Raw genomic sequence first — 26,367 nt, 5'->3', positions numbered from 1 at the left:
AAGGGTAGGTGTCGTTTTTAGACAGCACAGAAGTGGAAGCGATAGACCAGACTAAGAAGAAAGAGAGATGAGTGCTATCAGGGTTTGGACAGGCTAGTTGGATTATGGCTGCAAAGCTATAATGCTTAAAGGTCACCATAATGGACCCGTTTCCCTGCCCTTCTTCAGCACTCTTAGTGTTTTCTGAGCAAAGTAAAAATAGCACTATTGTGTATTAAAAAAAAATAGTGTGCGCAGAGAGAGAAGGCGCCTGAAAAAGCTTGGTTTTCCTCATCTTTAGTGAAAAGCTGTTCATTCAGCCACAGTGTTGAGCTGTCACTAAAGATCCTGATGTGACGATCGTCCAACTGTCATTTTGTCCTTTACTGAAAAGGAAAATTCTTAATGGATATTGTTTTCTAGTAAAATTGTGTCTATAATGTCTTCAAATTTATTAATCACATCTAACATGAAAGTTTTTGTTTAGTGTGTGTGTGTGTGTGTGCGTGTGTGTGTGTGTGTGTGTGTGTGTGTGTGTGTGTGTGTGTGTGTGTGTGTGTGTGTGTGTGTGTGTGTGTGTGTGTGTGTGTGTGTGTGTGTGTGTGTGTGTGTGTGTGTGTGTGTGTGTGTGTGTGTGTGTGAAAAAAACATTTCTGTTAGATGCAATTAATCGTGATTAATCGATTTGACAGCATTAACATTTACCAAAGAAATAAAATTGCATTAGATAAAATTCATTTTCAGGGTATGTTTGTTGCATATAGTGTATAAAACTGTATTTTCATTTTAGAATTGTGTACTTTTCACCTGTTTATACAGTATATTTCTGTATTTAGTCTATATTTGGCGATATTTAAGCTTAACGTGCTTTGGATAAAAGCGTCTGCTAAATTATTAAATGTAAATGTAAGACAGAAACGTTTGCTTAGTTATCTTGTTTTGTGCATGGTTTACTGGAAAACAAGTCAAGGATATTGATTTATGTATTTATTTAGTTAATTATTTGTAGTGCACTTACTGTAGTCTCGAATAGAAAGACTGCAACGGTAGTATGGAGGATCAGCAATTTGTGGCTCAATATTTTTTGACAGGAACTTTGCATTAGTGCTGCTGTGTCTGGGTGGATTTGCATGTGTGTTTGTTTGTGTTGGTGTGTGTGTGTGTGTGTGGGTCAGAGTCTGTTTGACCCCCCGCTCCACCCTCAGCTGTCAGATTAAACAAATCCGCCAGCTTATCCAGAAGCCAACCACTACAGCGACCTTCGCTTCACACACACTGCAGCTCAACGCTGGTTAACACATGCCCGAATGTGACTTTTTCTGAGGGAATCAACCCCGTGTTTCTCAGTAGATCATCTCAGTAGGCCTACACTATTATTTTTATATTTTTTTATATTATATTATATATTTAATTGTTTAATATTTTATTTTATGTATTATTTTATTAGTCTAAACGAACAACATAGCAATCTTTTTGTGCATTAAAATTCAACTAATGTGTGTGCATGAGCTTTTTTTATGGTTTAGGATATGCTAATGCATCCAAAAATATCAATAGTATATCTATATTAATTTAGAATATATAAATATGTCTATCTACATATCTATACTGTACATATATATATATATACACAGGTGAAACTCGAAAAATTAGAATATCGTGCAAAAGTTCATTTATTTCAGTAATTCAACTAAAAGGTGAAACTAATATCTCATTACATGCAAAGTGAGATATTTCAAGCCTTTATTTGTTATCATTTTGATGATTATGGCTTACAGCTTATGAAAACCTTTTCACAATATTCTAATTTTAAATTTGGGGTTTTCATAAGCTGTAAGCCATAATCATCAAAATTATAACAAATAAAGGCTTGAAATATTCTATTTCTATATAATCTATTATTTTATTATTATTATTATTATTTCACCTTTTAAGTTGAATTAGTGAAATAAATGAATTTTTGCAGACAGATAACAGATATTCAAAATTGTAATAATATTTCACAATATTACTGTTTTTATGTATTTTTCACCAAATAAATGAAACCTTGGTGACCAGAAGTTAAAAAATGTTTAATTATTCCAAACCTTTAACCGCGAGTGTGTGCATATGTGTGTGTGTGTGTGTGTGTATGAATATATATTATATATATATATATATATATATATTGAAAGAAGTCTCTTCTGGTCACCAAGGTTTTGCGCGCGCGAATGAGGACACAAATTTATATAATGATATGTATATTACACTGGTATATTACAACTTCAACTTGGTTTATGAGGACATTTCATGAGTCCTCATAATTCAAATAGCTTAAAAAACATAAAAAACGATGTTTTATTAAAAATGTACAAATGCAGAATGTTTCCTGTGATGGGTAGGTTTAGGGATAGGGGCAGTGTAAGGGGAGAATATACAGTTTGTACAGTATAAAAAACCATTACGCCTATGGAATGTCCTCACAAGTATAGCAAAACAAACTTAATCATGATCGTGATGATTAATCGATTTGACAGCACTAAAATTTACCAAAGAAATAAAATTGCATTAGATAAAATTCATTTTCAGGGTATGTTTGTTGCATATGGTGTATAAAACTGTAGTTTCATTTTAGAATTGTGTACTTTTCACCTGTTTATACAGTACATTCGAGTATATAAATAGGCCTAGCCTATGTCTACATATCTTTACTGTACATATTAATGCAGAAATTAATCTTAACCTATTAAAAAATAATCAACGCTTTAAAAGTAATATTCAATAGTAGTTCATGATTGCAGATGAATGTGCTCAGGTGCGACGCTACATCATATAAATGTGATGCATCACCTAGGCTCATTGATGTTCACTCTCCCCTTCACTATCAGCCAGAGTGACAGATGATGGTGAACTGTTGTACGGTCAGTGTGAGTGGGCCATACTCACGCTGAAGCTGAAGCCGCCACAGGCCTGCGAGCTGACAGATGGAGAGCAGAGAGCTGGATGTGGGCTGTGATCTCATGGGAGCAGAACTGAGGGAGAGAGAGAGAGAGAGAGAGAGACTAGAGGACTGGCAACAAGAGAGAGAGAGAGAGAGAGAGAGAGAGATTCACCCTCTGCACATGATAACAGTCCACTGAGCGCAGCGAGAAGATGAGTGGACACACTGCTTTACTGACGCTCAAGCACACACACACATTTGATTTGAGCAATCACCTGTACTGAATGTGTGAACCCCACGAAAGAAAGCCATGTTTCATCCAAACAGATAGATAGATAGATAGATAGATAGATAGATAGATAGATAGATAGATAGATAGATAGATAGATAGATAGATAGATAGATAGATAGATAGATAGATAGATAGATAGATAGATAGATTAACCACTAGAGGGCGTTATATACTCATGAAATCAGGGTTCTACTGATCTCTGCAGAAATAAAGGCTCCTCATGTCATTTTCCGAGACAAATGTCAAAAACACATATCGTATTTTGTTAAAGTATATACCTCTGTGACATTATGATGCAAAATATTTGTTAAATAAAATAAAAATAAAATAAAAAACGAACTAACTTTAAGCTAGTTGCCAATGCAGCATTTCTCATTTTCATTTGGTTTTACTTTGTATACTAAAATAAATAAAACTAAAGCTAAAATATAAAAGGTATATAGACATATTAAAAAGAGAAAATAACTAATAAGTGACAACAAATTTACTAAAACTTTAACTAAAATCAAATGAAAACAGACAATACAAAAACACCAACAACTAGTCACCCATGTGACCTGAATTGAATGCAAGGAAGAAGGGCTTTAAAGTGTTAGACGACAATCACTTTCTTTATTTTCTTCAAAGTCTGTTCTACAATAATCTATTTATAAACGCTGGTTGTATTTCTCCTCTATTTTAATCTTTAAGAGGATTTACACTGGGAATTCCCTCGCGGGTCTCTATTTTAGTCGTTCGTGTGTGTGTGTGTGTGTGTGTGTGTGTGTGTGTGTGTGTGTCAGACTTCTGATAACTCTGTGATGTAGTCGAGTGATGTAGTCGACTCTTTAACTAAAACATTTTGGAGAGAATATGTTTGTCTCTGTGCTCATTCACAGTGGGATGGGTTTCACATAATATACCAAACAACAAGGCAGTTCAAGACACAGAACAATTCCCTTCCATTTATGGTGATATCATATTTTGTGACAAATATATTATGCGTAAATAAACTCTTGCAACAAATATATATTGCATCATAATGTCACAGAGGTACTTTAAACAGAATGCGATGTGTGTTTTTGACATTTGTCTCGGAAAATCGAGAGCAAAACGGAGCATTTATCTCTGCATAGCTGTTGGGCAGAGATCAGAACCCTGTCTGATTTCATGAGTATATAACGCCCTCTAATGGTTGATTTATAAAAAAAAATGCTCTATATCTACCTATTTATCTATCCATCCAGCCATCCATCCATCCATATATCTGGACAGTTTGCAATGCATACTATTTTCAACCTAACAAAATCAAAACTGAATGAGACAGCAATTTGCACAGCATTATGATATTAAATATTCCACACACAAAAAAGATATCAAAACAATGACATGTAGCTGAACACCTACACAGGTGTAAGTCTTTCATTACCGTCTGTACAAAAATAAATAAGTTATATTGTAATGCAAACATGGACTATGTATGAGTCCATGTACCTGTCAACTCTGTTACAGACAAATTGGGTAAAATATATAGTTATCAAATAACAGAGCTGACATGTTCCACCATTTTGTGCTTTAGCTCAAAATGCTAACCTCAAACCAGAGATACCGCATGGCATGTCTAAAAACAGAATTTTATGGGTTTTCGCCTTACTATCGTTTTTTTGTGGCTAAGAGATTCACTGCAGTATCACAATAACAGATTTGACAAATAATTAATCTACTATTGGTGTATCCTAAACATTTTGTACAAATTAATAAGAGAAGAAGAATGACATGCCTCACTGCTTTCCAGAGTTACCCGCCAGAGAAAGTGACAACACTTGATACAAGTCACATGCTTTTTCTACAAATGCTTTGGAGTTTGTTTTTTTTATAACAGAGGTAACAGAGTTGACCAGAACATAGGGAGAGACACAAAATCAATTTTTTTATTAATTAAATTACAAATAATACAGAAAATATATACTCTGTGCAATTGTTTATATAACTTAATAGAGAAAACACAAAAAATATTTGAAAATTAGACTTAGCCTAATTATTTCATGATAATTCAAGTTGAATGTATGCATCAGGAGGCAGAGACCGTCAATAATAGATGGAGTGGGAGCCATTTAGTTAATATTTCCCATTAAAAATATTTCCTAAATATACATGAAGCATTAATTTTAGTGTAATATAATTTGTGTTATTATTCAAAACTGATTCAAAAAGTTGTATATATATATATAAAAGAAGGTTTATCTGTGAGACTCGAAATGTACCCCCAATTATAGAATGACGTATACATTCCCTCAGTCTGTGCCGCGTTTCTCCATTATCGTGTCATTTTAAATTTGTCATTACATTACATTTCATTTCATTTTCTTTTTTTCTTTTCTTTTTTACAAATTGAAGCTACAATGTGTATTATTATTATTTCGCCGCTAGGGGTCGCTAACCTCTTACAATAACAAAGGCGTAGTAGAGGTTGATGGATATGGAACTTATCTTCATGCCGATGTATCTAATATGAGGAGTGAAGACATTGATGTTTTACATGCCTGTGGTATGAAGCAGGGCGCGATTGCTAATGAGAGACAGATATCAGCGCCACACTCGAGTCCCAGGGATTAAGGAATAATGACATTTAACTTACCACACCACACAACTAATTTACCCGCAAGTGCTGAATTAGCCTAGCCTGGGTTTCCCCATACTGCCTTTGCGCAGCGCGATTTTATTCACGAGAATTGGGTCTCAACGAGAATTGTCTCTTGACAAGTCTCAACGAGAATTGGGTCTCAACGAGAATTGTCTCGTTGACAAGTCTCAACGATAATTGGGTCTCAACGAGAATTGGGTCTCAACGAGAATTGTCTCGTTGACAAGTCTCAGCGAGAATTGGGTCTCAACGAGAATTGGGTCTCAACGAGAATTGTCTCGTTGACAAGTCTCAACGATAATTGGGTCTCAACGAGAATTGGGTCTCAACGAGAATTGTCTCGTTGACAAGTCTCAGCGAGAATTGGGTCTCAACGAGAATTGTCTCGTTGACAAGTCTCAACGAGAATTGGGTCTGGCGTTAGCCAGGCTAGAATTAGCCTACTACTCACACAGGTCAGTTTATTTGACGTATTAAACGTGTGAGGTAACGCAGCGCTGTTTCATTTGGTCTACACTAACGTTACCATACTAAACTTTATTGAGTGTGTTTACAGTTATAATGTTATTGTGTAGGCTATAGTTTGTCGTCTATATGAGACAAGCTTAGGTAGATCAACATTAGAATAACATACTGATCATATTATAACATTTCATCATGTTGAGCTAACAATGATTCGTTTTATGTAGCCTACTCACCTGTCTAATAAAGTAGCCTAACGTTACACGCAAGAGTGGCGTCTCTGTTAAGTCTAAGTTAGTCACGGACGTGGAGCTCTCGGCATCTCGAAAACGCCACGGCGATATTGATCCTCGTTTTATTTCTCCCTTTTGTCCCAAAGTCTGCTTGCCATGATCCATAATGTTTGAACGAAACAACAACAGCGTGAGCGTGCGGCTAGACGTAAACCAGTTGTCCACAGTCTGTCGCCATGGTAACTATGGCAGCACAAGCGGAAACCAGGGATATCGCGGATATTACGTCATTAACAGGCGACAATGACCAGGGATGAGCCATTATTTCAAATTGGAATTTCCCTGAAATTAAAAATCTTTGGGAACTTTTGGGATATTGTAAGTACACAACTGCAGGAAATATATCATACTGTGCAAGTTATTTTTGGATATTTTATTACAAAAATCGTACATATTGTACCTTTGAGTGTTCATCATAGGGGTCCAAGACCCTAGGCCTTTTGTCGCATTTGAACCACGAATACACATTTTTTCCCCAATGGATAAACTCGAGAAGTTTTGTGGTTGAAATTTTAAAAAGGAACAAATCCTTCCCTCGCGGGTCAATTTGACCCTCTAGGAATAAATGGAATACGAGGAATGCTTCAGTATACATAGAAAAACCTAAAATGCTAAAAATTGTAATTAATGGGGTTAGCTATTCAGTAGTATTTCCATGAATTAGATGTTTCATTAAAACATATAGTTGAGTGAAATCATTACATTTGCATTCATAGTGTTGCTATTATGACATTTCTTCAATCAAGAGTGTGGTAAGATGGCCTATAACAACTAAATTAGCAAATGTTTCTATTTATTTCCTATAATAACACATTGATCATCATCATGTAAATGCTTAACTTATAAATATGTTACTATTTAAAATTGAATGCACATTGTCGTTAAAGCTACAATATGTAATTTATTTCACTGCTAGGGGTCGCTAACCTCTTACAACAACAAAGGTGATGACGCTAAGCGGAATTATGGAACTTGTCTTCATGCCGATGGATCCAATAATGTTTATGGATGAGTGAATACATTGATGTTTTTAACATGACTGTGGTATGAAGCAGGGCGCGATTTGCGATTGGGACGGCTCCGACGTTCTTCCGAGCAGGTTCGGACACTCTTAACACTCCTCACACCAAGGGAAAATCTGATAAAATTATCTGTAGAACCATCAAGATAATCGGGACATAGCTAGGATTGTTGGAAGGGGCGAAATCTGCCCAAAATCAGCCCGATTATCTTTTGGTGTGTACCCAGCCTTAAAGGTATAGCGGAGGATTTTCTTTTTCCGGGTGGGTAGCCTATACTATTGGTCCACCTAAGTGTCAATCATTCTGGTGATATGTTTACGTAAGGCCGTTCACACGCTGGCGTGCGCTAAAAGCACAGGTTGGGCTTGCCACTGATGCCGCAGTCGCGAAGATTCTACTAGACAGGTAAAGTTTGTCATGCTATTTGGAGAAATCCATTTAAAATCACTGCTAGTAGGCGTTCCCTCTCGGGAGCAAATAGAGTGTTGCGCATGTGCATTTTAAAAAAATTTGGAGAGGGCAGGTCTTTTCTAAAATTAGGAAAGATCCTCCGCTATACCTTTAAGTAGCCTACACACAAGACTGTCAAGTCGAAGTTAGTCTCGGACATGGAGCTCTCGGCATCTCGAAAACGCCACGGCGATATTGATCCTCGTTTTATTTCACCTTTTGTCCCAAAGTCTGCTTGCCATGATCCATAATGTTTGAACAAAACAACAACAGCGTGGGCGTGCGGCTAGACGTAATGCAGTTGTCCACGTCTGTCGCCATGGTAACTATGCCAGTACAAGCGGTAACCAGGGATATCACGGATATTACGTCATTGACATCTATCTATCTATCTATCTATCTATCTATCTATCTATCTATCTATCTATCTATCTATCTATCTATCTATCTATCTATTGTCTACGTGTGTGTGTGTGTGTGTGTGTGTGTGTGTGTGTGTGTGTGTGTGTGTGTGTGTGTGTGTGTGTGTGTGTGTGTGTGTGTGTGTGTGTGTGTGTGTGTGTGTGTGTGTGTGTGTGTGTGTGTGTGTGTGTGTGTGTGTGTGTTAGTAGCCTATGTTCCACTTTGGGCCAATTTCTGATTCACTGCAGTGTCTAGAAAGCCTGTCATCCTTAAACAGATAAAATGCTCATTCTCAGGTCTTTTTCGTGTCTCTTTTTCACTCTCTGCTTAAAATCAGCCTCAGAAAGTGCTGAGTGAAGACAGCGAGACCTGCAGCATGTCTCCTGGGGTTTGCTGGTGTGATCACGCTAAACCCTTCCTGAGGTGTGGCTCCTGCCTTTGGCCTCAACCCAAGTCTGTGTGGTGCGACAGTCCTGCACTCGAAACACAGCCACCCCCCACACCCACACACACACACACCGCTCCCAACAGCCAATACTGATGACTCATCAGAAAAAAAGTGTGATGGGATGCAGCTTCCTAAAGAATACTGACTTTAGCAGCACTCCTGTGCATTTTGTTAACATGTCTTCTGAAACCTATTTTAGAAACCTATTTTATGTTTGAGATGAATGCCAACTGCTGGCTGATTTTGAGTCTGCACAGGATTCTGCATCGAGGAGGGTCATCGGGGTAAGACCTCCGTGTCTCATTCAGTATTCAGACACTGCAGAGGCACAGGCTGCCACCCGCATTACAACACATACACACACACACACACACACAGAGTCAGACACTCCCTCTCACTGCAACATGCTTCAATCCCATGCACACATGCAGCACCTCTGCTTACACACATGACATGAAATACAGTTATTTCTTCATTTATTTATTTTTGCATTGCCATATTAGGTTTTCAACAAAAAAAATTAATAGACCCTATAAAACGTAGCCTACTCAATTTTCTTTATTTATAATAAAGTAATATATATATATATATATATATATATATATATATATATATATATATATATATATATATATATATATATATATATAATGCAGCAACACATGCATGATAATGTGATGCAAAACACTCACAAAATCAATCAGTTTGACTGCACCACATTTTTCCTTAATGTTACTTTTGTACTGAATTTAACAAAGAATATTATAAAGATCCTTATTTTGACATATAATAATGTAACAATTTCAGCTACACTGCAAAATAAACTCAAGGCAATATTTCGGTTCCTCTGTACCTTCTGGAAATCCAGAAAATAGTGCCTCAAATTCCCTATTGTGGAACTTCAATATATTTCAAGTGCTTTAAACATGAACAACTGACTGTCTTTATTGCAGGAACTTTCAGACTCGGTTTAGGATTTTTAAAAGGTGTCCAGCGATTCTCCAAAGGTCATCCGAGGACCATTATGTAGCTTTTAATTTTTACATCTTTTGACCTTTATTTATCCTCAGTTCTCTGCATGATGACTATCTCCATCGCGTGAAAAGGGATGAGTGGCCACAAATGCAAAGGCAGGGAATGAATGAGCTCTCTCCTGGGACTCTGTCTTTTTGCTCAGGGTTGCAGGTTTCCCCCTCCACCACCGCCCCTGCGTCAGATGATGCTCGCGGTCTGTGCCTATAAAAGATGCCGGTGTGACAACCCGACCGGCACTCTTCCTCTCTCTTTCTCTTCTCTGTCTTCCCACATCCACACACTTCACTCACTCACTCGGTCTGTGATCTTGAGCATTTCAGCATGAGTTATTCCGGCGACATGTACACGAGCAGCTCATACAGGAAGATTTTTGGAGATGCGCCACGGCGCGTCCCCGTGGGCAGCAGCCCGTCCCGGGTGACGGTGAGCTACCGCTCCGCTCCCCAGCAGCAGCACCACCGCACCTACGGCTCTCCATCCCCCATGATCACATCCTCAAGTTACCGGACCAAACTCGGATCCGGCCGCGGCGTTGGCTACCAGCCGGAAACTGACCTGACGCAGACCACCGCCGTCACCAACGAGCTGAAGATCATACGCACCAACGAGAAGGAGCAGCTGCAGGGCCTGAACGACCGCTTCGTGACGTTCATCGAGAAGGTGCACAACCTCGAGCAGCACAACAAAGTTCTGGAGGCGGAGGTCGCGCTTCTGCGCCAGCGCCACAACGAGCCGTCGCGCCTGCACGACCTCTACGAGCAGGAGATCCGCGAGCTGCGCGCCCGTGTCGAGGAGATGACCCACGAGAAGAGCCAGATGCACCTGGATTGCGTACAGATGAACGAGGCGCTGGAGCGCGTCAAGGACAAGCTGGACGAGGAGACCCGGCTGCGGGAGGAGGCCGAGAACAGCCTGAAGGGATACCGCAAGGACGTGGATGACGCCACGCTGTCCCGCCTGGAGCTGGAGAAGAAAGTTGAGTCCCTGCTGGATGAGATCGCGTTCCTCAGGAAAGTGCACGAGGAGGAACTGCAGGAGTTACAGGCGTCAATTCAGGCCACCCAGGTATGAAAAAGTTGTGAAAAAGATATATATGTTTACCTGTTTGCTGGTTTTAGAGGGGTTTGAGCACTGATGCCAACTAAAACCTGCATTCCCAGGCTGGGAGATAATCTTTTTACTGCTAAGACCAGCTTGACCATGCTGGAGACCAGTCTGGGATGAGTTGTTTTTTGGTGGCTAATGAGAAGTGTGAGCTAGTTAGATTTACATTGCAAATACACAACATGCAATAGTTGCAAATGCATTTGTTTTAATTCCAGAAAGAGATAAAATCTGTTATGCCAAAAAAAATGCATATGCAGAAGGTATTGAAATGAAGACATAATATACACAAAAACATTTATTCAATTATTCTAAAATATGATTTACATATCTGCTGTAGTGTAAAATGTACAATTTACAGTGCAAGACCTTATTTTTTATGAAAAGCATATTCTGTTCCCAGAAATGTTCATCTCATATCATAGTTTTGCAGTGTAATTTATGACTGTGTGATTTATGCAGTGGCATAATGATGCAGATCTATTTGGGAATTACATTTGCATTAACTTCCCAGTCAAATAAAACAAGTTGTGGTTAAGCCAAATTTCCCATATGCTTTGGGTTTGAAAATTGCTACATAATATATACCCTAAAATGCTTTGTCAGGAAACAAACATGTCATTCAATATTTAAATTAATTATATTTGATTTGCATACAACCAATTTAGCATGAGCGAATTAACCTGACTATAGCTTTACATCAATTAAAGTCATTGTAAAGGTCTTATCAGAAATATATTTATAAGATAGAAACTACATTGAGAAGATCAGATTAAGCAGATAAAGCCTAGAAATACCATTAATGCTTTGAAATACTATGTTTATTAATAACTCATAGTGTGGGCATGCGTATCATGACTGTGCAGTGTCATTGAGTGCGGTGTGTGTGTGTCTGGGAGAATTTACAGCACTGCAGCTCAGACTGAGAAACTGACGCTGCACTGCACCAGGAGCTCAGTCCAAATGTGCATTTATAATTCTCCTTCTCTAATGCAACTTTAACACCTACAAACAGGAGAGAAGCCCTGGAGAGGGAGGAATGTATTTGAAAGTTGAGAGAAGGTTGTTGTTTATGGGATGTGTAAACTTCCTAAGCTCCTGGCAGTGAGGGGGTGGTGCAGTAGCGCAGGATTTTAGGTGTGGCTGCAGAGTGGGTGCAGCGGGACCCCTGCGGCGCAGCGTCCTTGAGAGGGACTGCATCACTTTACAAATACTGCCTCTCGAAGTATTCCGACACTACAGAAGATTACATTTCCCTCAGTGTTTTATTTAACAGCCTGAGTATAAGCAATTACACTGTAACTGGTGTAAGCTGATGCTCATCATGCATGGATTGCATTTCTCTGTGTTGATGATGCATTGGATGAAATGCATCCTCATGAAAGCGTTCAGGCAGTGTCATCTTTCCTTGAGCATTAAAACCCCTGAGTCTGTGCTCCATCCCGCAGCCTCGAAGGGCCTAAAACTTTATTACCACAAATTACGCTCAAAGATTGATTAAACACGCCTTGGACAATATTTGCACTGCATATTTCAGCTCTACTGCATTTCTGATAACTTCAATACTTTATGCACAGTGGTTTATTGATTACATCATCTGTAAAACTGTTTATTTATTCACTGGCAAATTTAAGGAACATTCGATATATGTACAGAATGTCTCATATATTTCAACAAATATATGCCAAATTATCTATAGCTATAATTTATACTCTGCTTTTGGCTCAAACGTAAATGCCTGTTTCGGGGTATTAATTATTGATTAGAAATCAATTATGAATCAGCAACTAAATTACAATTCCTCCACCAATCAATTTTACAGACTAAAGGCTATTTATTGCTTTAACTGCAACTCAAACGTTTATGCTCACCAAGGCTGCCTGCATTTATTTGATAAAAAATACAGATCAAATTTCAGCATCATTTCTCCAGTCTTCAGTGTCACATGATCCTTCAGAAATCATTCTAATATGCTGACTTGCTGCTCAAGAAACATTTCCTATTATTAACAATTATTAACAGTTGTGCTGCTAAATGTGCTGATGCTGTGATTAATCGAAAGATCAGATTTATTTCAAAATATTAATATTTTTGTAACTTTTCAAATAGGTTAATATTAGATTCTAGTTGTAATAAACATATTAACAATTATTTTCTTGACCGTTTTCCATGCTCAGGTGTCTGTCGAGATGGACGTCAGTAAGCCTGACCTTGCTGTGGCCCTGAAGGACATCCGTGCCCAGTACGAGACTCTGTCTTCCCGGAACCAGCAGCAGGCAGAGGAATGGTACCACTCCAAGTTCGTCACCGTGACGGAGGTGGCGGCGCGAAACAACGATGCTCTGAAGCAGACCAAAGATGAGCTGTCCGAGTACCGTCGACAGCTGCAGTCCCGCACCCTGGAGATCGAGTCCCTGAAAGCCCATAACGAGTCCTTAGAGAGGCAGCTGGCTGAGATGGAGGACCGCCACAACAACGAGATCGGCGAGATGCAGGTCAGTGCGTTTCAGTCAATGCTTTTTACATATACAATACAGTATACAGCCACTATAGTACAACTGCTCCTATTTGCATTTTTATCATTTCATATAAATTCTATAATGAACATAAGACTTGGAGTGAGTTTACATTTAAATGCACTCATTTAGCAGACACTTTTATCCAAAGCAGCACACAAAATCATTTTGTAAAGGAAAAAGCTCATGAACAAAACCTGATGATCATGTAATCCAGCATGATTTTAGAATGATCCAAAGAGCATCCAAAGAACAACTGTCTACAAAGGAAGGAGTCATGTGATGAACGCCACAAATGTGCTTATTTGGTTAGTGACTTATTTGAAAAGTTTCTAGGTTTAAATTTAAAAAGGTTTTTCAATGTGCTTCCAAAAGTTTTGGACCCCGCTGTATTTAAAGGCATTTTCTAATGTATACTTTGCTAGTTGTGGGGATCTTTAAGCACCTCTCGATCCGATCATGATTCTGGAAATCAGTATCCGATTCTAAAATGATTCTTTTTGAATTATAGATTTTTTTCTTATTAATTAATGAGTTTACCGACGTTAAATATCACATTTATTTGTGCATTTTATTAAATTACAAGTCAATTACAAATTAATAATAAATAAAAAAATGATATGTCAAGACTAATATACCGTAGCAACAAATACAAACAAATATAATGTAATGAAGGGAGACAAAGAAGCACATTACAAACAATAAACAAAAACTTTAAGTGTCAAAGTTTTCCAGTCAAGTGCAGTGAGGGATTTTTGTCTTTTTCTCAGCATTATGGCTGTTTGATTATTATTACTGATGACATCATAGACATCCTTGTGGCAGGTCGGTTGTATTAATTTGAACATAACAGATGTTTTGTCCAATCCTCAATATAAGGTCGATTTTTTTTTCAGAACAAAAGCATATCCAACTAACAAAAATAAATTCTAAGAACATTTTGCTAACATCCCCATTAATTAATGAAAACATTAATGCTGAATGTTCCCTGAACACTAAAAATGTCCAAAAAAATGTCCTTGGTTAATGAATGTTAAGGGAACTTTCCATTTTATAATTTTGCAAACATTAAAGGAACGTTACTTTTAATGTTCTCTGAACATTCTGAAACAATTAGTAACATTTAAAACAGTCAAAGTCCAACTAAAATATTTCACAAAAAAACATTCCATGAGCGATGTATAATTAACATTTTGAGAACATTATTAAAGTCCAGATTACTTTGAACTTTGAACATTCTTTTAACGTTACTGGAAGAATGTTTGTTCATAACTTTGAGAGAACCTTGCCAGAACGTTAGCTGCGTAAGATTTCGTGTCAGAAAACTTTTTGGAGACATAAATGTCTTGTTTGTGGTGACAGGACACCATTCAGGACCTGGAATCTGGTCTTCGGAGCACAAAAGGTGAGATGTCCCGTCACCTGCGGGAATACCAGGACCTGCTGAATGTCAAGATGGCACTGGACATTGAGATCGCAGCCTACAGGTCAGACTCAGAACTATATTCATTTCATGTCATTAGTTGATACCTTTATGAATGTTCCATCCTTATCCATATATGGTCGTTCCCAACAGGAAGCTGCTGGAAGGTGAGGAATGCCGTCTGAGCTCTGTGAGCGGAGCCATGTTGCAGTCCGCATACTCCTATCCATCGAGTCGCACTTATGCCCTGAGCTCCTACAGGAGGAGCGTAGCCAAACCTGAGACAGAGGAAGAGCAGGAAGAGGAGGTGGAGGAAGAGGAGGAGGAGGAGGAGAAGGAAGAAGGAGAGGAGGAGGAGGGAGCAGAGGAAGGAGAGGAGGCCGAGGACGGAGAAGAACAGGAAGAAGGAGGCGATGAGGAGGAGGAGGAAGAGGAGGAGGATAAGAAGGAAAAGGAGGATGAGAAGAAGGAAAAGGAAGAAAAGAAGAGTCCAAAGGAGAACGAGAAGGAGAAAGAGAAAGAAAAGGAGAAAGAGAAGGAAAAGGAGAAGAAGAGCGATAGCAAGGCAGATAGCAAGAGTGAAAAGGGGGACAGTAACAAAGGCGAAAAGGCCGCTCCGGTTAAGAGCAAGTAAAGCTGCGTATCATCACTGCTTCCGCCACATCCGTCTGGACACATCCCTCCATGTCCCTCTGCCCCACACACACACACACACCTCATCTTCTCATCTTCACTTTCATTTCTCTAGGTATGGGTGATTTCACCTGCTGATGCATCAGGATATCTGCGCGAAAGCATCGAGTCGGTAACAAAAGCATTCGAACGGATGTTTTCTGCACAGCACTCAAGAGATTCAACAAGGTCTATACGTAGTTCACCCAAAAATGACAAATTTTCTTATCATTTCTTAGTTTCCATTTTTCATACAACAGAAGTGGATGCTGAGGAAACTTTCATAAACCATAAAAATGTCATAAAGATTGTCCATACAATAGGTTTTTATTTAACACAAGTGGCAATGAGATTTGTGACCTCATATGGACCACTATTAGGCACCATTCACACAGCATATGTTTTTGCATCATATTGTTCCATGTAAACATGCACTAGATGGACGTGTTGGACCTCATGCATGACGTAGTGCCCTAAAAATGCAGTGCCCAAGTTACCCCTTTAGACCTTGATTTTGATTTATTTTCCCCCTGCATCATGCGTTTTTAAATGCAAAAACACGTTCTGTGTGAATGGTCCCTTTCTGTGTACCTTTTTTGGCAGTATAAATCACTATGCACTTCTTTTGTATGGAAAAGAGGAACTGTATAGGCCCTGTCCCAAGTGGAGCGATTCATATGCACTTTCTGGCTTGTGGACTTAAAATGGCTGCTGCATGAGACCGTACGGTGTCCCATTTGTCATTTTAGGTTTCAGAAGGGTGTTCGCGAGTCTTTTTGAGATACTTTGCGGTCAAAATGGGCCTTCGGGACTTCTTCCCGGCAGTCAAAGCTGTGTTACGTCACGAAAGTGCGGACTAGGAAGACCACAAGTGTTTAAGGTGACATTTGGGACAGGGCCTTATACTCTAAGCTACAACAATTCATGTAGTCTAAGCCAGGGGTGTCCAAACTCAGTCCTGGAGAGTTTAGCTCTCTTAGTAAGACCTTAGTTACCTGGTTCAGGTGTGTTTAATTTGGGTCGGAGCTGACCTCTGCAGGACAATGGCCCTCCAGGAGCAGGATTGGACACCCCTGGTCTAAGCTATTCTTTGCGTCGCACTAAAGACAATAACACGGAAAGACTAAATAGATTAAATTATGACAAAATGTTCATTTTCGTGTCAAGACGACAACTTTAGTGACGATCAGACAGCAAAGACCCCATTCACACCTGGTGTTCACGTGCCATTAGTAGTGCAGGACAGCACAAAGGAAGATGATGCCATGCAAGGCAAAATGAACTGGTTCCAACCTCTCGGTGCTATTTGATTTTAAAAATAAGTGAGTTTGGACTTTGGAAGAGGTCAGGGCAACAGCATATCCATTATATAGAGCTTCACTCGAGTCCTGAATGTATGTCACGAGCCAAGCATAGGAACAGGCCACATCTCCTATTTTTTCCAGCGATATTAGGGCATCTATACCCACATGAACGAAATTGTCCAAGCTCATTTCATTAAGTTCACTCGTAAAGAATGTTCATTCACATTCTCATGCAAAGCATGCATCATTTTTTATCTTTAATGTATGCATCCGGCCATCCGTTCATGGTTTCCTCAATTGCAATGGTCACTGCACGGCAAACGTGGCGGCATGGAGTTCATCAAGTTTGGTGGGATTAAAGATCAAATATTTATGGATTTCTTGGGGAGGGTTTCAATGTTTAGATTTTGGAGAGAAGAGTGCAACGGTAGTGTGGGAAAATCCTTCTGCAATTTAGATTCTGACGCTTTAGACGCCGACTGCTGCTAAATATCCCTCTATTCCTTATTGTGTTCAAAAATGACCTCCTCTTGATTGATTCATTTGTGATGGAGCAGATCTCACTGTTTCTGAAGTAAATCTTCCTCTGTCTTATTTTCTCTTTCTCGATGTCTTTCTTCCACTTTCTCTTTCTAATCTGTGGCATGTCTTCCTTCTGAAACTAGATTAGGTTCCTGCTCTTTCCTTTAGTGTTTCTGCTGACAAGGTGAATTTTATGAACAAATGTCCAGGTCTCCTCTGAAATCAAAAGAAAAAAGATTTACATAATAAAAATGAAGACTACTTTGAGGACAATTAAGATTCGTTGCGCCCCCTCCCAGGAAAGAACGAGCAAACATGCTTTCAGTAACATAGAAGGTTCGGTCAATAATGTTCTCAAAATGTTAGCACAAAAACATTATTTATACATTGTTCATGAAACTTTTTCTGAAACAGTTTAGGCGGTCGTCTAATGTTTTTGAAATGTTACAGAACATTCAGAGAACAGTCAAAATTAACGTTCCCATAATGTTTGATCGTTTTGAAAGTTAAGAGAATAACGTTTTCATAACCTAATGGGAATGCTAGTAAAATGTTCTTAGAACATATTTTTTAGCTGGGTTCTCATTACCATAATGCGTCTTTACTTGTTTTATTTCTCATTACTCTTATTATTCTGATTAGTTTTACTGTTACAGTAAAAATACTTCTCTATTACAGTAAAAATGTTGTAATACAATTATTTTATTTCAGTTAATTAATGGATATCATATTTCCAGGGTTCTCAGAAGCAGAAATCGGATAAACTTCTTGGGGAGGTGACAAAAAAATATAATTTTTGTATTACCAATAGCAAAAGAAAAAATCTGTGATAGAGTTTCCACAACTTTCCAAAAGGGGGAAAAAATAAAGAGAGATTGATTAGGGAAGAAAGATGTCAAATCACTCCCTCAGCCGTTGTATTATAATATGTTTGTGTATATTTGTTGTGTATTAGTATACATATGGAGTATATTAGTACTCCAGATAAATAGCCACTACAAGAACCCGTTCAGAGAGCTATAACCTCCGATGACCTTTCACAACGCAGGCCTGCTTGATCAATGAATACAGGACGCAGATTCTGTGACATTATGGGTTGGTGTCTCGTTTTAGCAATTTAGATTTATTTACAGCTGTGAGAAAGCATCGGGATTGTTTCTAAAAATGCGATCTGGTCTTCATCTGTCACAATAAATAACCTTATGAAACAAACAGCACTCAATACTTTGCTAAATCTTTATTTAACAAATGATTACAAATTCAACATCACGGATGGAAAAACAACTAATGAATCCAGTATTTTGGCTTCTTCCATTCACATTTAAAAAATATTTTGGTTAATGCATCTTAAATGGGTGTTTTGTATACGTAGACCTTTGTGCAAATAAAGAGTTAAATGTCTGCCCACAGAATACTGTTGTAGAAGTAGTGTTTTCCAAGTAGTGTTTAGCAAAATGGTATTTGATTCAATGTGTCCCTTTGACAAAGACTGACTGGAGATGCACCCTCATTATCCTTGATTTGAACTTTTCCATCAATGGTCTTGTTTTTTTGTACAGTTTGATCAATAAATATATTGCGATTGAAAAGACAGCTAGTGTTGCCCAGATACGGCCCACATCTGGGCGTGGAATCCAGATGTACCAGATTGCTGTCTGGGATGTGTTGTTTGTTAAATAAGACTTGCCCGATGAGACTGGATCACATTTCCGGAAAAATACAATTCCAAATGTTAAATTGTATAAATAAGTCATTGGTTTCTAAGAAAAGTCAGTAAAAATAGAGCCCAATACAGTGTTAATATGAGGGATTTTTCTGTACCGATTGTCTACAAGTGTTTCAGTCGTATTTTGAATTACGCGTTACGTATTGTTTAAGAGTTAAATGAAATGTATATGGCCGGCACTCAATAGATAATGCATGGCTGAAAATTACGATGCATTTTTCAACTGATTTTTTTTCTTACGGTGTAGAGAAAATGTGGTGACAGTGATGTTAAAGTGAGTTCACTGTTCGGACTCATTTTTGCAGCAACCTTTGGGTAGTAAAAATAATCCAAATAGTAGGTCTGGATTATATTATAATCCAAAAGAGTAGAAGAGGGAAGAGCCAAGAGCAAGATTTCCAATAGATGTAATAAAACAGTTGTCGCAGTTATTCATCAAATGAATGAATCAAGAGGAGTTTCTATTTGCATGGCTTGATTCACTTGGAGCTTGACAATATGAGGGGGTGGGATAGATTTGCTTGATGTGTGTAAAAATGTACGTAAATGCCTTAATCATGAATCTAAACTGCTTAAAAGAGTCCTCACGTTTTGTGCATCTCGACGACACTGTTTCAGAGATGGTTCAGGAGTGCTGACACTTTAACTGTATGGCTGCTAACTGATACAGTGATGTCCCCCTAAAGCCAAATAAAGCCATTTATCAACCAAACGTACCTTTGTCTCGTGTGTTATATCAAGCAAACACAACACACACACTACAGTTGTTTTATTTAAAGACTTGATTTACTGGGACATAAACATACTCTTAAAACTAAAGGTTCCAAGAGGATTTTTGCTCACAGTGATGGAACCATTTTGGGTTCCACAAAGAACCTTGCATGGAACCATTTTTAAAAGAACCATTTTTTTCTTATGCAAAGAACATTTTAATAATTAAAAGAACATTTTTCTATAATAAAGAACAGTTTGTGGAATAGAAAGGTTCCATGGATGTTAAAAGGTTCTTCATGGAACCATCGATGCCAATAAAGAACCTTTATTTTTAAAGGGATAGTTCACGTTAACATGAAAATTCTGTCATCATTTACTCACCCTCAAGTTGTTTCAAACCTGTATGAATTTCTTTCTTCTGCTGAACACAAAGGAATATATTTTGAATGTCTTGTTACCAAACAGTTAACTGGTCCCATTGACTTCCATATTTTTTTTTTCCTACTATGGAAGTCAATGGGACCAGTTAACTCTTTGGTTACTGACATTCTTCAAAATATCTTCCTTTGTGTTCAGCAGAAGAAAGAAATTCTTCAGGTTTGAAACAACTTGAGGGTGAGTAAATGATGACAGAATTTTCATTTTAAAGTGAACTCTCCCTTTAAGAGTGTTAATCATTCAGTAGGCCACCATGATTTATGCTAATAATGCATGCTTTGGTAAAAGTTTCAAGGAGGGCAGTTAGCAATGTCTCAGAAAGGCTTTAGTCTGACCGAAATGCATAGTTTTATTACTGCATGTCATCTGAGGGAGACTAGACAGAGCGCATAAATTATGCATAGCAAATAACCATTCTGCTGACGGCACATCTCCTGTTCTCGGCTAGACGAATCCAGAACAACTCCAAAATGTAATGCTCTCAGTTCTTTGGGAATCAAACACATTTAAATCTAAGCCATTGGGGAATTCTCGTCCTTTACTGTATGAGTTTTACCTCTGAGAAATGAATGGTTTTTCTGATATTGTACTTAACATACAGTATATGAGAAGAAAAAAAATAGATAACATTTTTTGCTTCACATTGATCAAAAGTCATAATGAAGACATTTGTAATAATGTTAAAAGATTTCTTTCAAATAAATCCTGTTCTTTCCATTTATCAAATCCTGAAAAAATGTTTTCCATTACAATTTTAAGCATTTTTTCTACTTGAAATGTTTCTTGAGCAGCAAATCATCATATTAGTTTTTTTTTTGCTGTATTTTGGATCAAATAAATGCAGCCTTGGTGAGTAAAATAGACTTTGTTCAAAAACATTACAAAATCTTACTGACCCCAACAATTTTGAACAGAAGTGTGAATATAAAGTCATTATAATTATTTTGTGATAATTATTGACAGACTGCACGTTATTTGTGTCTTGCTATATGGCTATTTTCCAAAAAACCTAAATAAATATTGATTTGTTTAAAAGATTACTTAATGCAAGAAACAACTAAAACTAGCTGTGGAAATCATTTGTCTGGCATAACTCATAAATACAGTTTAGTAGTCTACAAACATATTTTACCACAGAAAGATAGGCATATTTTAAGCCAATCACAGACTCAAATATAAAGAACTCTAAAAAAAAAAAAAAAAAAAAGTCCTAAAATATTTCATCAGCTAAATTATTAAAGACAGCAGATTCTTCTCAGAAGTGATTAAGTGCCAGAAAAAAAATGAACAGAGAATATTAATGGTTATGATTACACTGTCAGCTGAGCAGAATAGTAATATAGATATATTTATTCATGGCTAATGTAATGCAGCACAAACTAACTATAACACAAGTGAACAACACGATGAGACCTCTTTTTAATAATTAATAATTAAAAAATAATATTGTATAAATGGCCTACCATTTATTTTTTTATTTAGACATTTATGTGATTTAATTAACCACTTATTTAATTTGGATCATATTTTAATACAGAAAAATGCCCTATATCTGTCAGTATGTTCAGGAGAGCAATGATTCTGGACATAATTAAATGTTTAGAGTTAAAACAATCTTTTGACAACTAGTTTTAAAAAAAAAACTCAAAGAAGGGCTAAAAGCCTGTAGTACTGAATTATATTTGTGGTATAAAGGCAACTTTTTGCCTATTATTGTATGCATCTTGTCGATATTATTGTATCTTGTTCTCAGCCCCCTCCCTCTCTATTGCTATATATAGGCTTCTGCATTGCAGATGTCCCATAAAGCAAAGCCTGCAGTCGTGTGTGAGATCTTGTTTTAATTCCCAGGTTAAAGCTGTTCGATCTCTGTCTCTATTTCTCACACACACACACACAGACGGGCGCGCGCATTGACTGCATAACTGATACAGCATGACAAAGCAGAACATTGAGGTGTATAACACGCACACACATGCCGCATGGTCGGTACAAAACTGGCAAAGCAACAATAATCACCTTCCTGCAGTTATTTGAAACCAACGCTTTTGCATTTAACATGAATGTTTTTAGGTTTGTGAATCTACAATAGACTATTTTGATACCTAAAGGGTTAATGTGGAATTATTAAATTAGGCATAAATCAGTGCTTGTGTAGCTGCCAGTTTACTAGAAAATTAGTTTGACCGTAAGTAGCCTAAACATAGGCTATTCAGTGTTAAACAGAAAACCCAGGCAAACACTTTATTTGGAGGATTTACGGTTAAAGGCGCCAGTGCATTTCTGAGTGAAAAACGCTTCTTCTTTTTTTAAACTCAAGCTGGGCCTCAGATAGAGTATTTTAAACTTACGTGCGAAAGGGTTAAACAACTTACCTGACACAACAAAAGTGCATATTATGACAGACACTTGTCTATTCCTTTATATAGGCCTAATGTCTTTATTCAGACTTACCTGCAGCACATACGAATTCCGATACGCCTGTGAACTGCACACACGAGTGACTGTCATCAAAATATTTGTTTGTTGTTTTATGGATGCTTATAATAAGACGGATACGGTGAATGATCATTTTTGTACTGAAACACACAAATATATCCTCTCACACGCCAACAGGATGCATGATCTCAGGAAGAAAATAGGCTATTCGTGAAAATGTGGTCTCTACCGCCACCTACTGTACACCATTTGCGTCGACATTTTACTAACCAATGACAGAAAAAAAATATGTTGGAAAAAAATTCTGAAAAATAAATGCTGGGCTCTTTGATTTGATGATCTGTAATATCAAATGACTATTATAAAACGTGGTTTAAAATTCATACTTTTAACTAGATGATCCTCGTTTGCAGTAGATTTATAACAGCCGTTTGGAAATATTACTGGATAAATATTTCATACAATTTCACAAATTAAGAATTAACTGTTAAATACATTTGATTTATCAGGGAATAAATAACATGCACTGCTGTGCATCTATTACTATACTGATCACCACAAAAAAAATATAAATCCCATATAAATCCATTCTAAAAATGTTTTTTTAAGTGTGCTAATCATAATTAAATGTGCTCTTTAGCCATATCCGACAATTATTAAAATGTCATAAAAAGATGTACTTCTCAGTCAAAAAGCACTCTTAAGTTAAACTAATTGCATTTAACAAAATGTGTTAATAACATGCAATTAGGTGTCCAAAAACATAACTCAATTTGCACCCAAGTATATTATTTTAGTGAATTATTTCAGTAATAAATCCTCTTTTTAAAAGTATGCCAAAGTGTACTCTCAATGTTGTGTCATTAATTTTATGTAAATAACACATAAAATTTCTGTATTAACTGATTAAATCAAAAGAACATGGCAGATAAAATAAAAACAAACATTTTGGTTTTGTATAAAATGTTTTTATCACTTCCATTTTTCAGTATAAAACAGCTCCATAGCTCTGGCCAATTCAACAAACAATTCCACAGTCACAGCAGGAACGATCAGACACTTCCTGTTTGTCTCTCTAAAATACCTGACATTTGGGTTGGGTTGGGGTGGAGGAAAGGGGGGGGGGGGGGGGGGCTTATTTGCCATTCTAGTTTTGGCGATATAACATGAACACAAAACTCTAACAAATCACTTGTGGTTAGCTAGTATAACATTAATATTAACTTAAAAAAAAAAAAAAAAAAAATAGAACGGATGAATGGATGAACACAAGCCGATCTGGTCACACATCCCAAATGCAAGTCCTCGAGTCCATGTCAGCATAGCGACCCCAAAGGGAACTACGCAGTCTTCTGCTGGCCCTTCTTACCGATCAGAGACTTATGGATGTGTGGAATCACACCTGCGGGAAGACACCAAACACGCAAATGATTCACGTCCTCATCTATCAACACATCAGTGTGTATGCAACATACACAACATAAACAAACTCCAACTTACCACCACCAGCAATAGTTGCCTTGATGAGGGAATCCAACTCCTCATCTCCACGAATGGCCAGCTGTAAATGGCGAGGAGTGATACGCTTCACCTTCAGATCTTTTGAAGCATTTCCTGCCAACTCCAAAACCTACAACAAGAATGAAACCGGATTAATGGCTTGTCACACATCAGCACATTTGATTTGCAACATGCGGGTCAATGGCAGAGTCTTACTTCAGCTGTGAGATATTCAAGGATGGCTGCGCTGTACACGGCTGCTGTTGCTCCCACGCGACCGTGGCTTGTAGTGCGGGTCTTCAAGTGCCTGTGGATACGACCCACTGGGAACTACAAATTTCAGATATGCATTCCTTAGAAAGTTGCATCTGACTTTTATTTGACTCAAAATATTTGTGACCATCAAAATTCCACATCTACGCCCATTTCACTGAAGGCTATTTAACAAATGGATCATTTATTTTGGAAACAGAAAACCAGCATGGCCAGCAGAGCAAAAAAGATAAACAAGCTTACCTGAAGTCCAGCCCTTTGTGAGCGAGACACTGCTTTCGCCTTGGCCTTGCCACTGTCTTTACCTGCCTTTCCTCCTGCCTACAAAACAATATAGACTCAGATCCAGCGCATACAAACATATTCAAGTTTGCACAAAACAAACTAGCAGCAACTAGGGGTTTATGTTAATTGTACTCCACTATATGAGCTGTGCAAATTAAATATTATATTAAGAGATTATTTTGATATTTAAAACAATTTAGTGTATTCTTTTTTTGTATCCATCTCATTTTTTTCATGTAAAAAATACACTTTTTATACGTAAAAATGATATGCAATCAACTGTAAAGTAATATTTAATTGATCATTATGTTAAAGTTTTTTTAATTTAAAAATTAAGTCAGTGTTAAGTCAATTATTGTACAAATCATCAAGGCATGGATTATTAATGCATTACTCGTTCAAATGAATAATTACCGGTAACTTATAACGTTAGTATAAACAGAAGGCCTATAAAAACGCAGGTTTGGAGAAAATACTCCACTAGTCTTGGCAATTTGCACCGTTTTCCATCCAGAGGGTATGAGTAAAACATATCCTTTAGGAATGGGATCCTACTCTTCCTTCACATGAATTAAAGTTTACCTAAAAACTTAAAGCAATGCCATCTGCCACTTTACTGAATGCCAATGTGTCCTATTATAACAGCCTGTTAAAGCAGGTAACGTTAAATCTCCCGCTCATATGACTGCCACACTAAACTGACAATATAGGTTTGCCCGTGTTTCTGACATAAACCTGCACATACAAAAAAAATGCATAACGCAATTGCTAGGATTTGGTGGTCTCTGAAGAACTACACAATAAATGAAGAGTATATAAACTGATCAGCGCGAGCTCTCCACTGCCGCTGACGGATTAGCTTAGCTTTACTGCTTGGAGAAATTCCACAACAGCCGCGACGTAAATCAACAAAACCTTTAAAACATATTAGATAGTTATGTTCAAGACGCAAATCGTTTGCATTGGGGCAAGAAACGTCGTGATAAATTAAATAAAAATTACAAAGAGACTATTAGCACGCGCTACTCTCGCGGGCTAAGAGCGCTGAATCCAACCCGCGTTAGCTCGGAGCTAGCCGTAGAATATTTAAACAGACGACAAATGAGCAACATAACAAGCGGATGGACATTTCGAGTTAAAGAAAATGGTTGTACGGACCAAGATCGAAGAATTTCATACCATTTCAGCGAAGTATTACTTTGAATGGGATCCAATGAGGTTTGGCTAAAATCTATTTCTCCTCTTGACTCAGAGGAACAATACACTCCGTTCAGCAGAGAACGCTCGAGGCATACCGAGAAGTGGAACCAGCCAATCAGAATATCCGTTGTTGGTTCGAATTTCGGGAAGGCCAATGAGATTTCAGCATGTATCTGCTTCTACCATCCCCCATCGATGAATGATGTTCGTAGAGGATAAAACGTAGGCGGGACTTTAATAGTGACAACTGCCTGAAATTTACTCGATTTACAGAAGTCGTAAATGATAAATGATCATCGGGCATTACAAAAACTTATGATTTCAT

General features: G+C 37.7%; 2 protein-coding genes across 2 annotated transcripts; one reads left to right on the top strand and one right to left on the bottom strand.

Annotated features, from left to right (window-relative positions):
• The first annotated feature begins 10,167 nt into the window (after nucleotides 1–10,167).
• On the top strand, nucleotides 10,168–19,896 carry neff1 (neuronal intermediate filament family member 1). Its single transcript, XM_079607491.1, has 4 exons — nucleotides 10,168–10,991; nucleotides 13,208–13,525; nucleotides 14,909–15,033; nucleotides 15,123–19,896. The coding sequence occupies exons 1-4, from the start codon at nucleotides 10,248–10,250 to the stop codon at nucleotides 15,601–15,603; spliced, it is 1,668 nt and encodes a 555-aa protein (XP_079463617.1). The 5' UTR covers nucleotides 10,168–10,247; the 3' UTR covers nucleotides 15,604–19,896.
• A 4,094-nt stretch (nucleotides 19,897–23,990) lies between these two features.
• On the bottom strand, nucleotides 23,991–26,284 carry h2az2a (H2A.Z variant histone 2a). Its single transcript, XM_079607501.1, has 5 exons — nucleotides 26,022–26,284; nucleotides 24,801–24,878; nucleotides 24,501–24,614; nucleotides 24,285–24,414; nucleotides 23,991–24,186 (listed from the first exon to the last, which is right to left on the bottom strand). Exons 1-5 carry the CDS (start codon nucleotides 26,022–26,024, stop codon nucleotides 24,125–24,127), a joined length of 387 nt encoding a protein of 128 aa, XP_079463627.1. The 5' UTR covers nucleotides 26,025–26,284; the 3' UTR covers nucleotides 23,991–24,124.
• Nucleotides 26,285–26,367: the final 83 nt, after the last annotated feature.

Source organism: Phoxinus phoxinus, assembly GCF_949152265.1.
Source record: "Phoxinus phoxinus genome assembly, chromosome: 3".
Taxonomy (NCBI): Eukaryota; Metazoa; Chordata; class Actinopteri; order Cypriniformes; family Leuciscidae; genus Phoxinus; species Phoxinus phoxinus.
The sequence above is the reverse complement of the archived record's forward strand: the minus strand, read 5'-3'. Positions and strand labels throughout refer to the sequence as shown.